Source organism: Suricata suricatta, chromosome 16, assembly GCF_006229205.1.
Source record: "Suricata suricatta isolate VVHF042 chromosome 16, meerkat_22Aug2017_6uvM2_HiC, whole genome shotgun sequence".
Lineage (NCBI taxonomy): Eukaryota > Metazoa > Chordata > Mammalia > Carnivora > Herpestidae > Suricata > Suricata suricatta.
This window is the reverse complement of record NC_043715.1, coordinates 25,862,581-25,876,330: the sequence shown is the minus strand read 5'-3', so window position 1 is coordinate 25,876,330 and position 13,750 is coordinate 25,862,581. Positions and strand designations below refer to the sequence as shown.

The 13,750-nt window shown below is 42.6% G+C and overlaps 1 protein-coding gene across 2 annotated transcripts in view; it reads left to right on the top strand.

Moving 5' to 3' along the window:
- Positions 1-13,750, top strand: part of ADGRG3 (adhesion G protein-coupled receptor G3) — a 31,884-nt gene that overhangs the window by 1,540 nt on the left and 16,594 nt on the right. Inside the window, exon 2 of one of the 2 annotated variants that reach the window (XM_029925620.1) lies at positions 3,978-4,137. The exons of the other annotated variant lie outside the window; for it this stretch is intronic. Coding sequence (XP_029781480.1) covers positions 3,978-4,137 — 160 coding nt within the window. The remainder of the gene's footprint in view (positions 1-3,977; positions 4,138-13,750) is intronic. 2 annotated transcript variants of the gene reach the window in all.

Genomic DNA, 13,750 nt, shown 5'->3' with positions numbered 1-13,750 from the left:
AGTCTGTGGTGGGGGGGTTAGTCTGTGGTGGGGGGTAAGTCTGTGGTGATGGGGGTAAGTCTGTGGTGGGGGTTAGTCTGTGGTGATGGGGGTTAGTCTGTGGTGATGGGGGTTAGTCTGTGGTGATGGGGGTAAGTCTGTGGTGGGGGGTAAGTCTGTGGTGGGGGGGTTAGTCTGTGGTGGGGGTAAGTCTGTGGTGATGGGGGTTAGTCTGTGGTGGGGGGAGTACTCCAGTTTGGGCAAAGCGTCAGCCCTTTGAAGAGTGTGAGGAGGCCTGAGAGGTTTACATGTGTACATGTAAAGGTGAGTCTCCTTCTTTTGTGGATATTTATGGGTCACTCGCCATTGTCTGCTCAGTGACTCATTCATTCGATAAACCCTGCCAGTGACTTCTCGCAGGGCCCGGCCCTGAGCCAACTGGGCTGGGCTGTGGTAGAGAAAAGCAGTCGCCTGGTGATGAGCTGTAGGGAGGGGCAAACACCGCCCTCTGACTTCCCGCCTGCTTCCCGCTCCAATGGTGGCGGATTGAGGTGGTCCCTGGAGGGGACAGATGGGGATGGAGAAGTGTCATGCAGGTCCCAAGGCCGGGACTGGCAGCATCCCGCACAGGCCTGCTTCAGGCTCTCTGTCTGGACCGAACGCTTCCAATGTCTTCAAAAAACAATCACAGAAAAAGATATTTAATCATCTTTTCTGCATTTGCCAAAATCTTCACATACACGACTGTACTGACGTTTTGAGGGGGCTCTGTGGACACCCGCGGGGAGGCAGCTGTGCCCAGCACCCAGGTAACCCCCCTGGGCACACAGAGGGCTAGGATTACAGAGAGAATGGCGCCCCCACTTCCTTCCTCTCTCCTCTCTCTTCCTCCCTCGTTTCCTTTCTTTTCTCTCTCTCTTCCTCCTTTATTTAAAAAGCAAACATGGGGCATCTGGGTGGCTCAGTCAGGTAAGCATCCAACTTCTAGCTCAGGTCATGATCTCACAGTTGGTGAGGTGAGTTCAAGCCCCGCATCAGGCTTTGTGCTGACAGCTCGGAGCCTGGAGCCTGTTTTGGATTCTGTGTTCCCCCTGTCTTTGCCCTTCTTCCACTTGCATCTTTCTCTCTCTCAAAAAGGAAGATCAAAAAAAATTTTTTAATAAAATAAAAAGCAAATGTAGATCGTATTATATACATGCTCATCAAGCATTTGCTTCCTCCCATTAAACAGAGTCTTGAATATTTTTACAATCTAACAGAAAATTAAAGTTTATAGGCTACTAAAAACACTGTCACCATAGATCTGATTATTATAAAATCCATTCTAAAATGTAATTTTTTAACTATTTATTTTGAGAGAGACAGACGGCACAAGTAGGGGAGGGTCAGAGAGAGAAGGAGAGAGAGAATCCCAAGCAGACTTCTCACTGCCAGTGCAGAGCCCAATGTGGGGCTCGAACTCACAAACGGTGAGATCATGCCCTGAGCCAAAATGAAGAATCGGATACTTAACTGGTTGAGCCACCCAGATGCCCCTAAAATGTAATTAAATTTTTTTTTAACATTTATTTATTATTGAGAGACAGAGCATGAGCATGGGAGGGGCAGAGAGAGAGGGACACACAGGATCCCAAGCAGGCTCCAGGCTCTGAGCTAGCTGTCAGCACAGAGCCTGACATGGGGCTCGAACCCATGAACCGTGAGATCATGACTTGAGCCGAAGCCGGACGCTTAACCGACTGAGCCACCCAGGCACCCTTTTTTTTTTTTCCTATTTTAAACCACACTGCTTACATCTTTGTCATCTTGTGTTAATTCATAGAAAACATTGCTGTCATAGGAATCTTTGAGTCAGAATGTATGAGCTTTGAAAAACTGGTAGGTGTTACCAAATTTCCTGCTTGCACCTATTTCTATGTGCAGCCAACGGAGTGGCTATTGACCCACGTGTTCGTACTCCTAGACTTCACCAAGCCTGCAAGCCTTTGCCAACCTGAGGAGTAAAATTACATTTTTGTCTTAACTTAAGGAGTGGGAGCATCTATTTGTATGTTTTTCCCGTCAACTGCATTGTTGTATCCTCTGTCCGTTTGTGGGGGTGTCTTAACAATCTGTGCACGTTGGCCTTTCTAATGGGCACACCAGGAACAGTTCTAAGGGTGACTAGGGCAGGGGGACATTGTGTTTTCATTTCTTATCCCCTTCTCTGTGAGTGGAGTGTTTTTCCCCCAAGAAATTACACGGAATATGACTTTCGCAATAGAAAAACAAGTTAATCTTTAAGCTAGAGATACAGATAATGGCAGAACAAAGTTAGAGAATGTAGGGCTCTAAAAATTAGACTTTAGGGGCGTCTGCTTCAGATTCTGTGTCTCCCTCTCTCTCTGACCCTCCCCTGTTCCCACTGTCTCTGTCTCTCAAAAATAAACAAAGAACATAAAATTTTTTTTTTTAAATAGGAAGAAAAAAAAAAGAGCGACAACCTTAAAAGCCCACCACAGTCACCTAATGGACTGGCGTGCAAGGGCACAGTGAGAGACGGGTGGGCAGGTGCTGACGTGGAACGCTCTTTGGCATACATTGCTAAGTGATCCCATCCATGTGCATTTTTAAACGATGTACATCACAACACCCACTGATGTCTAGGAAATTTCCGCAAGGTTGTGCCATAAATTGCTAAGGGTCGTGGACTCTGGAGTGTGACCTGGGAGCTGCGGGGAGTTTTACTTTTCATTTTGTGCTCCTGTGTATGGTTTCAGTTATTTTTTTTTATTTAAAAATTTTTAATGTTTATTTTTGAGAGAGAGCAAGAGTGAGAGAGAGTGAGAGAAAGAGAGAGAGAGAGAGAGAGAGAGAGAGAGAGAGAGAGAGGGTGCACTCAAGCAGGGGAGGACAGAGAGAGGGAGACACAGAATCTGAAGCAGACTCCAGGCTCTGAGCTGTCAGCACAGAGCCCGATGCGGGGCTTGAACTCACACACTGTGAGATCATGACCTGAGCCCAAGTCAGATGCTTACCTGCCTGAGCCGCCTAGGTGCCCTTGTATGGTTTAATTAAAAAAAAAAAAAAGAACACAAACTTCTGTGCATGTATTAATTTTATTGAGAGATAGGTAAATAGTAGACATATACATACATCCAACATAAATACACAAATACATAAATAGTCGGGTTTACAATGAACTTCTCACCTCCTGGAATAAGTAATACTGGCTCTCTGAACACCTACGATGAGCGATACCCTTTATGTACTTGAACTCTGATCCTCCCCCAAACTCACAAGGAAAGTATTATTAGCCCTATTTAGCTGACAGGAAGATGGAGTCTTGGAGAGTTTAAGTGAGTTAAAATGTAAAAGTTTAAGTGTCTCTGAGGCCGCACAGTGAGTAAGTGACTCAAAGCTTCCATTCCAGCCCCCTGCCTGGTGAAAGGGGAACTGAGCTAGAAGTCACAGAGGCTGGTCTGTCGTCCTGGAGCTGTCCCCCCCCCCCCCCAGTTAACTGGTGACCTCACTCAAGTCACTGTACCCCAGGTGCCCTCAGCTTGCTGTGTTCTCTCCCTACCCCAGGAGGTAGCCTGTGAGTGTTGTAATGAGAATGTGGGAGAATAAGGCGAACTAAGAATATGCCCCAGAGTCATACCATTAGGCCACAATTGCAAGGGCTCTGGAATGTCTGATATGGAACAACTGTGGAAAGCCCAGCAGGTTCCCTGGAGGAGGTGGTAAAAGCTAACAGATGCCATGTGCCAAGCCCTCTGTACACACTCTCCCCAAAGCATCCCACTGGCCCTGTGAGGTGGGGGGTAGTATCTCCTCTTGCTGGGGAAACTGAGGCCCAGGGAGAGGGAGTCCCACTCAGGTGCACAGAGTTGGTGTAGGTGGACGGAGCTAAAGTGCAGCCCACATTACCAGACCCTGGGCCTGAGCATCTTCCCCTCTACCTCTGGCCCTTGCTGCCTCCCTCCCCAGATCACACATCCTCTGCATCCCTCCTTCAGGTACGGAAAATTCTGAGAATGTGGAGAAACCAAGAAATGTCTGTCTAGGGCTCATCAACGAGGGCAAGTATGAATCCTTCCACTTGGGGAACACGGCCAGCTGCTTCACAAAGTGCAGGCAGTCGGGGAACGAACCTTGTGACCCAGAAAGCTTACAGAGGTAAGGGGGCCCCCTGAGCTACAGCGGGAATCAGGGCTCCTTTGAGGGTGGCAGGGAGCCGGTGAGGAACAGACAGAGCTGTCAACTCCAAGGATCCAGAAAATGATGTGCCCACCTCACCTTTCCACCCTGTAGTTTGACACCCACATTCCCTCCAATCTACTCACTGAGACCAGGGGAAGTAGGGGCGAATCAGCCCCCGTCCCTCCCATTGTGGAGGGCCAGACAGGGACCCAAACGATGGTGATTCTAGAGTGTGATCAGACAAAAGGGTGGACAAGGTGTGGGGTTAGCTCAAAGGAAGGAAGGCTGCCAAGGCTTCACAGAGGAGGCTACTCATGAAAAGGCTTTGAAGACTCCATAGGAGTTTTCTGATTGGACTGGAGCAATGTTAGGGGATACAGGAGGCAGAACTTCAGGAGTGCTGGGGGAGAACTACACTGCTTTGAGATGCGAAAGAATGATGTGCGGGGGCGGTGGGTTGGGTAGAGGATAGACCAGAAATATAAGCAGGGACCAAAGCGTGAGAGGTCGTGTAAGCTATACCAATGTGGGAGGAGGCAGGGCAAGGGCATATTTTAAACAGAGGAAAAGCATAGTCAATTTTGTGTTTTAGAAAGATTGCTCAGGTCTCAGGGAAGGATACAAGGGTGGTGGTGCAGGAGGAGACATGGACCAGATAGGATGCAACCACAGTGTCTGTGCGGGAGCGAAAGCTAAATCACCACCAGCTGCACCAATTGGCATGGCGCACCTGGAAAGGAGGGATGGATTAGAAACTGTATGATGTAAAATCAGTAAGACCAAGAGACTGATAAGATCAAAAGATTAGAGATATTGGGTTGAGAGAAGAGGGGTTTAGAATACAATGTCTCTAAGAGTCATCTCCAAAAACTTTTTGCCTCTCTCCCCTCCGATCAAAGCTGGCCATAATTCTTCTAAGATACACAGGACAGCCTCATAGTTGGCACCCAATACGTGCTGGGAAAAAGTGAGTGAAAAGCCTGTGTTCTCAGGCTCAGTGTTAGGATGGCAATCTGATTGAACTACGTCATCCCAGGAGCCTGGAATCACTCCCTTCACACCAGCAGTTGCTTCGGAAGCTTTGCAGCTCTGGGAGGCTATTCGGGGACCTTCTGTCTGTGCTGTCTTATGATGGAGATAAACATTTTGGGAAAAGCTGGGGCCCTGGGATCAGAAGATATGGATTCTGTTCCCGAGTCTATCAGTTAACCAAGTTACCGTCTTTATCCTCACAACCCTATAAAGTAGGTCTGGCCATCAACTCATTTCAGCATATGAATTTAGGGAGAGGGCACAAACATGTTGTCCACAGTAAGGCCTATTATGAATAACACTGCCATGAAGTTTTTAAGTATATCTTGCCATCCACATTTTTGTACATGTCTTCTCATGAACACATACACTCGTTTCTCTTGAGTAAATAGCTAGAAGGGAATCAATGTCAAAGGTAGACATATGATGAAATTTTAGTAAGCATTGCCATCATTTTCCGTGGTGACTGTATCAGTTTACATTCCCACCAGTAATGTGGAAGAATTCCAATTGCCCCACATCTTTGCAACGTTTGGTATTAACATTCATTTTTTAATGTTTATTTATTTATTTATTTTAATTTTTTTAATGATTTATTTATTTTTGATACAGAAGAGACAGAGCATGAGAGGGGGAGGGTCAGAGAGAGAGGGAGACACAGAATCTGAAACAGGCTCCAGGCTCTGAGCTAGCTGTCAGCACAGAGCCTGATGCGGGGCTAGAACCCACGAACGTGAGATCTGACCTGAGCCGAAGTCGGAGGCTTAACCGACTGAGCCACCCAGGCGCCCCGAATGTTTATTTATTTTGAGAGAGAGTACAAGCAGGGGAGGGGCAGAGAGAGAGGGAGAGAGAATCTCAAGCAGGCTCTGTGCTGTCAGTGCAAAGCCTGATGCAGGGCTTGATCTCATGAACCGTGAGTTAAAACCAGAGTCGAAACCAAGAGTCAGACACTGGGCCACCAGACACCCCATTATCAGTCATTTTAATTTTAGCCATTATGGAAAGAATATAGGATATCTCATTTCTTTTTATTAATTTTGATAGTTTTATTAAGGTATAACTTACGTATCTTCCATTCTATATATTGTTAGAGTTTAGTAATTTATGGTATATTATGCAGTGTGTGGAACCATTATTGCGATCATTTTAATAACACTTGCATCAGCCCCAAAAGTACCCTCATATCTGTTTGCAAGCAATTCCTACTCATGTACCCAGCCACAGTCAGCCACTGATCTGCTTTCTACTCTATACATTTGCCTTTTCTGGGGATTTTCAAAAAGAGACTCCTACAATATGTGGTCTTTTGAATCTTGCTTCCTTCACTTACCATGGTGTTGAGTTATATTCCAATGTTAGCATGTATCGATAGTTCTTTTTTTTATTACTTAGTAATATTCTACTGTGTGGACATACTACATTTTGTTTATTCTTTCATCAGTTGATGGATATTTGAATTATTTCCAGTTGGGTGATTAGGAAGAATACTACCATGAATGTTTGAATTCAAATCTTTGTGGACATATGTTTTCACTTCTTTTGGGTAAATACCTAGGAACAGAATTGCAGGGATATCTGGTAAGTGTATGTTTAGCTTTTAAAAACCTGCCTGACTATTCCTCAAAGCATGCCATTTGCCTTTCCATCAGCTTGCAAAACAATGGTGGTTCTAATATGTCTTTGCAACATTGTTAGTTGCAAATCCCATGAGTGTGAGTGGTCTTTCACTGCAGTTTTAATTTGTGTTTCACCAATGACCAATGATGTATGTTGAACATCTTTTCATGTGCTTATTAGCCACTTATATCTTTTCTTTGGTGAAATGATGATTCAAATCTTTCCCTCTTCATTTATTAAAAATGTTTAATATAATTTATAGTCAAGTTGCCCAGCATACAGTGTATATAGTGTGCTCTTGGTTTTGGGAGTAGATTCCCATGATTCATTGCTTACATATGACATCCAGTCTTCTGCCATGGTCTTCCATTAAGTTTCCCAAGTTCCACATATGAGTGAAAACATGTGATATCTGTCTTTCTCTGACTGACTTATTTCACTCAGCAACCACCCTCCAGTTCCATCCACATTGTTGCAAATGGCAGGATTTCATTCTTTCTCATTGCCACATAATATTCCATTGTATAGATAAATGATATCTTCTTTTCCATTCATCAGTTGACATTTGGGCTTTTCCCATAATTTGGCTATTGTAGATAGTGCTGCTATACATACTGGAGTTCATGTGCCCCTATGCATCAGCACTCCTGTATTCTTTGGATAAATTCCTAGTACTGCTATTGCTGGGTCATAGGGTAGTTCTATTTTTAATTTTTTGAGGAACCTCCATACTGTTTTCCAGAGCAGCTGCACCAGTTTGCATTCCCACCAATAGTACAAGAGGGTTCCCCTTTCTCCACATCCTCTCCAGCATCTGTTGTTTCCTGAGTTGTTAAGTTTAGCCATTTTGACTGGTAGAAGGTGGTATCTCAGTATGGTTTTGATTTGTATTTCCCTGATGATGAGTGGTATTGAGCATCGTTTCATGTGTCTGTGGCCATCTGGATGTCTTCTTTGGAAAAGTGTCTATTCATGTCTTCTGCCCATTTCTTCACTGGATTGTTTGTTTTTCAGATGTTGAGTTTGATAAGTTCTTTATAGATTTTGAATACTAACCCTTTATCCTATATGTCATTTGAAAATATCTTCTCCCATTCTGTCTATTGCCTTTAGTTTTGTTGATTGTTTCCTTTGCAGTACAGAAGCTTTTTATCTTGATGAGATCCCAATAGTTCATTTTTGCTTTTATTTTCCTTGCCTTCAGAGATGTGTCAAGCAAGAAGTTGCTGTGGCTGAGGTCAAAGAGGTTGTTGCCCATTTTCTCCTCTAAGGTTTTGATGGTTTCCTGTCTCACATTTAGGTCTTTCATTCAGTTTGAGTCTATTTTTGTATATACTGTAAGAAAGTGGTCCAGTTCATTCTTCTGCATGTCGCTGTCTAGTTCTCCCAGCACCATTTGCTAAAGAGACTTTTTTCCGTTGGATACTCTTTCCTTCTTCTTCAAAGATTAGTTGGCCATACATTTGTCAGTCCAATTCTAGGTTCTCTATTCTATTCCATTGGTCTAAGTGTCTGTTTTTGTGCCAATAACATGCTTTCTTAATGATTACAGCTTTGTAGTGGGGGCTAAAGTCCGGGATTGTGATGCCTCCTGCTTTGGTTTTCTTTTTCAACATTACTTTGTCTATTCAGGGTCTTTTGTGATTCCATACAAATTTTAGGATTGTTTATCCTAGCTTTGAGAAGAATGCAGGTGCAATATTGATTGGGATTGCACTGCATGTGTAAATTGCTTTAGGTAGTATTGATATTTTAACAATATTTGTTCTTCAAATCCATGAGCATGGAAGGTTTTTCCATTTCTTTGTGTCTTCTTCAGTTTCTTTCATAAGTTTTCTATAGTTTTCAGCATACAGATCTTTTACATTTTTGGTTAGATTTATTTCTAGGTATTTTATGGTTCTTGGTACAATCATAACTGGGATCGATTTCTTGATTTCTTTTTCTGTTGCTTCATATTGGTGTATAGAAATGCAACCGATTTCTGTACATTGATTTTGTACCCTGCAACTTTGCTCAAGTCATGTATCAGACTCCTTTTGGTGGAGTCTTTCAGGTTTTCCATGTAGAGTATCATGTTATCTGTGAAAAGTGAAAGTTTGGCTTCTTCTTTGCCAATTTGGATACGTTTTATTTCATTTTATTGTCTGATTGCTGAGACTAGGAATTCTAACACTATGTTAAACAACGGTGGTGAGAGTGGACATTCCTGATGTTCCTTATCTCAGGGGGAAAGCTCTCAGTTTCTCCCCATTGATGATGATATTAGCTTTCATATATGGCTTTTATGATGTTAAGGTATGTTCCTTCTATCCCAACTTTCTTGAGTGTTTTTATCAGAAAGGATGCTGTGTTTTAGTAAATGCTTTTTCTGCAACTATTGATAATATCATATGGTTCTTTTCCTTTCTTTTATTAATGTGATGTATCACATTGATTGATTGATTTGCAAATATTGAACCAGCCCTGCAACCCAGGAATGAATCCCACTTGATCATGGTGAATAATTCTTTTAATATACTGTTGAATTCCATTTGCTAGTATCTTGTTGAGAATTTCTGCATCTGTGTTCATCAGGGATATTGGCCTGTAATTCTTCTTTTTAGGGGGTCTGTCTGGTTTGGGAATCAAGGTAATGCTGGCTCCATAGAATGAGTCTGGAAGCTTTCCTTCTGTTTCTAATTTTTGGATCAGCTTGAGAACAATAGGTATTAACTTTGCTTTAAATGTCTGGTAGAATTCCCCAGGGATGCCATCTGGTCCAGGACTCTTATTTGTTGAGAGGTTTTTGATAACTGATTCAATTTATTTGCTGGTTATGGGTCTGTTCAAATTTTCTATTTCTTCCTGTTTGAGTTTTGTTAGTGTGTGGGTGTCTAGGAATTTATCCTTTTCTTCCAGGTTGTCCAGTTAGTTGGCATATAATTTTTCATAGAATTCTGTAATAATTGTTCATATTTCTGTGGTGTTGGTTGTGATCTGTCCTGTTTCATTCATGATTTTATCTCTTTGGGTCCTCTCTCTTTTCTTTTTGAGAAATCTGGCTAGGTGGTTATCAATTTTTTTTTTCAAAAAATAACAGCTTTTAGATTCATTGATCTGTTTTACTAGTTTTTTTTATTCCGTATTGTTTATTTCTGCTCTGATCTTTATTATTTCTCTTCTTCTGCTGGCTTTCAGGTTTCTTGGCTGTTCTGCTTCTAGTTTCTTTAGTTACCCTGTTAGATTTTTATATTTGTGATTTTTCTTACTTCTTGAGATACGCCTGGATTGCAATGTATTTTCCTCTTAGGACTGCCTTTGCTGCATCCCAAACGGTTTGGACTGTCATGTTTTCATTTGCTTCCATATATTTTTAAATTTATTCTTTAATTGCCTGGTTGATCCATTCATTCTTTAATAGGATGTTCTTTACCTCCATGCATTTGGAGGTTTTCCAAACGGTTTCTTGTGGTTGATTTCAGGTTTCATAGCATTGTGATCTGAAAATATGCATGGTATAATCTCAATTCTTTCATATTTATTGAGGGCTGTTTTGTGACCCAGCATGTTATCTATCTTGGAGAATGTTCCATGTGTACTCGAAAAGAATGTGTATTCTTCTCCTTTTGTATGAAAGGTTCTGAATATATCTGTCAAGTCCCTCTGGTCCAGTGTGTCATTCAAGGACATTGTTTCTTTATTGATTTCTGCCTAGATGATCTGTCCATTGCTGTAAGTGGGGTATTAAAGTCCCCTGCAATTACTATATTCTTATCAATAAGATTGCTTATGTTTGTGATTAATTGATTTATATATTTGGGCCCTCTCAAGTTGGGGGTATAAACATTTATAATTGTTAGTTCTTCTTGATGGATAGACCCTGTAATTATGATTTAATGCCCTTCTTCATCTCTTGTTACAGCCTTTAGTTTAAAATCTAGTTTGTCTGATATAAGTATGGCTACTCCAGCTTTCTTTTGACTTCCAGTAGCATGATAGATAGTTCTCCATCCCCTCACTTTCAGTCTGAAGGTGTTCTCAGGTCAAAAATGGGTCTCCTGTAAACAGCATGCAGATAGATCTTGGTTTTTTAAATCTATTCTAATAGCCTATATCTTTTTATTGGAGCATTTAGTCCATTTACATTCCGTGTTATTATTGAAAGATATGGATTTAGTGCCATTGTGTTATCTGTAGGTTTCATGCTTGTAGTGATGTCTCTGGCCCTTTGTAGTCTTTGCAGCAGCCCACTCACAGAGTCCCCCTTAGGATATCTTGCAGGGCTGATTTAGTGGTCATGAACTCCTTCCGTTTTTGTTTGTCTGGGAAAGTCTTTATCTCTCCTTCTCTTCTGAATGATAGGCTTGCTGGATAAAGGATTCTTGGCTGCATATATTTCCTATTCAGCCCATTGAATATTTCCTGCCACTCCTTTCTGGCCTGCCAAATTTCAGTGGACAGCTCTGCTACTACCCTTGTGTGTCTACCCTTGTAGGTTAAGGCCCATTTGTCCCTAGCTGCTTTCAGAATTCTCTCTTTATTTTTGTATTTTGCCAGTTTCACTATGATATGCCTTGGAGAAGACCTAGTTCTGTTACATCTGAAGGGAGTTCTCTTTGCCTCCTGGATTTGGATGTCTGCTTCCTTCCCCAGACTAGGGAAGTTCTCAGCTACAATTTGTTCAAGTAAACCTTCTGCCCTTTTCTCTCTCTTCTTCCTCTTCTGGAACACCTATGATATGGATATTATTATGTTTCACTGAATCATTAGTTCTCTAATTCTCCCCTTGTAGTCTAGTATTTTTTCTCTCTTTTTCTTGGCTTCATCATTTCCCATAATTTTATCTTCTATTTCACTTATTCTCCCCTCTGCCTCTTCCATCCTTGCTGTCACTGCATCTAGTTTATTTTGCACTGCGTTTCTTAATTTGTCATGTCTATTTCTTAGTTTCTTGATCTCTGCAACAATAGATTCTCTGCTGTCTTCTATGCTTTTTCCAAGATCAGCGATTAATCTTATGACTATTATTCTAAATTCTTGAACAGATATATTGTTTATATCTGTTTTGAGCAATTCCTTAGCTATCATTTCTTCCTGGAATTTCTTTGAGGAGAATTCTTCTATTTCACAATTTTGGCAGTTTTCTGTCCCTTATGTGTTCTAATAGCTTGTTAGGTGTCCTGCACCTGTGAGCCTACTATGTTAAAAAGGGGCTATATGCTGTCCAGGGCCTGGCCCGTCAGGAAGTGTTTTTGGAGTGTGCTCCATGTTCTCTGTTGTTGTGGCTCTGGTTGCTTTATCTCCCTACTTGTAGTGGTGGTTTGGACCTTCCACCAGTGTGCTTTGATTTGTTCGTTGAAGGAACCCTGGAAAAAAGTTTTTAGAAAAGGGGGGGTGGTTGTGGAAGAAGCCTTATCCCATACAAAGAGAGAAATGACAGGGGTGGGGAAAAAGAAAAGAAAAGAAAATTGACCAGGCAGAGAAACTATGCAGCTTAATCCAGAGAGAGAAAGGAAAATAAAGAAGAAGGCAGCAATACAGAAGAGGTGTAAAAAGAATAGATTAAATATGTCTGCTTAAACAAACCAACAGTCAGAATAGCCAGACTAAAGAAAGGAAGAAATAAGAGGAAGAAAAGGGGGGAAAATATATATATAATAAAAATTGACCAAGAATTAATTCAGAAAATGCAAAACTGCAGGACTGATATCTGATGGTCACTTGGAATCGGTGGCTGTGCTGGTCTGGAGGAGGGGCTGTCTCATGTGGTCAGTGTCAGCCTTGCTCTAGTAGATACACAGTTCCCAGGATGTGGTTTGGTGTAGGCGGATCCTGCTGCTGCTGTGGGCCTGCTGTCCATTCCCTGAAGCCCCATCTTGTTGGTGATGGGGACAAAAATGGTGACACCCCAGTCTCTCCTCCCAGGATTGGGTGTCCCAAACCACTCTATTCAGGCTGTCCTTATAGCACTGCATCGGCATGAGGGGGCGGGTTATTCCCACTCCACAGTCTCCCATTCCTCCCAGATGCTCTGCTGGGATTCAAACCTCAATGTCTTAAAGAATCCGCTCCATAGGCCCTGGTTCTGGGGTAGTGCCACTCCACCCAGTCAGCAGACAAAGGGTCTCTGGCTGGTGGGTGCGAGCAGGGTCGTTTGTCCTTGGAACAGCTCTTTGCCTTCTTCCCACAGCACTCAAGGGAGGTGATCGCTTTCTCCGACTGCGGACTGTGCCTCTGAGCTGGTTACTGAGCCCAGGGCTGGTTCCCTTCCCCATCACCCTCAGGCATGTGAACAGGATAGCGGCCCCAGTGTGAAGAAAGTCCCGCAGTTAGAAATTGGATCTTTCTCCATCTTCTTCTGATCCCTGGTCTGTGGTTTTTCTCTTGCCCAAATACAATCCTACACTTCCACGGCCTTTCTTTCTCTTCCTTTTGTCTCTCCACAGAAGGGGATCCCTGCCCTCTGTCCCTACACCACCTGTTTTATCTCTCCCAGTTCACAATCGTGCACCTGTGGCCTGCAAGTTGTCCCCGTGGGCCCCCGGAGAAGTCTCTGTCACTCTGCAGCACGGCCTCTTGGAATTCCAAGTCCTCTGGCCTCAACACTGCTGTGTATGAGGGACAAGGGAACTACGGGTCCCCCTACTTCTCCATCGTGTTGACCTGCCCACCTTTCTCTCTTCTTTTAAATTGGGTTCTATCTTCTCACTATTGAGTTTTGAGAATTCTTTCCATATTCTGGATGCAAGTCCTTTATCAGATGTATGATTTACAAATACTTTCTCCCAGTATGTCTTGTCTTTTTGTTTTCTTAATGATGTCTTTTGAAGATCAAAAGCATTTAATTTTAAGGAAGTAAAATTTAAATGTGTGTGTGTGTGTGTGTGTGTGTGTTTGATATATCAAAGAAATGTTCATCTAGCTACAGATTTTCTAAGTTTTCTTCTACAAGTGT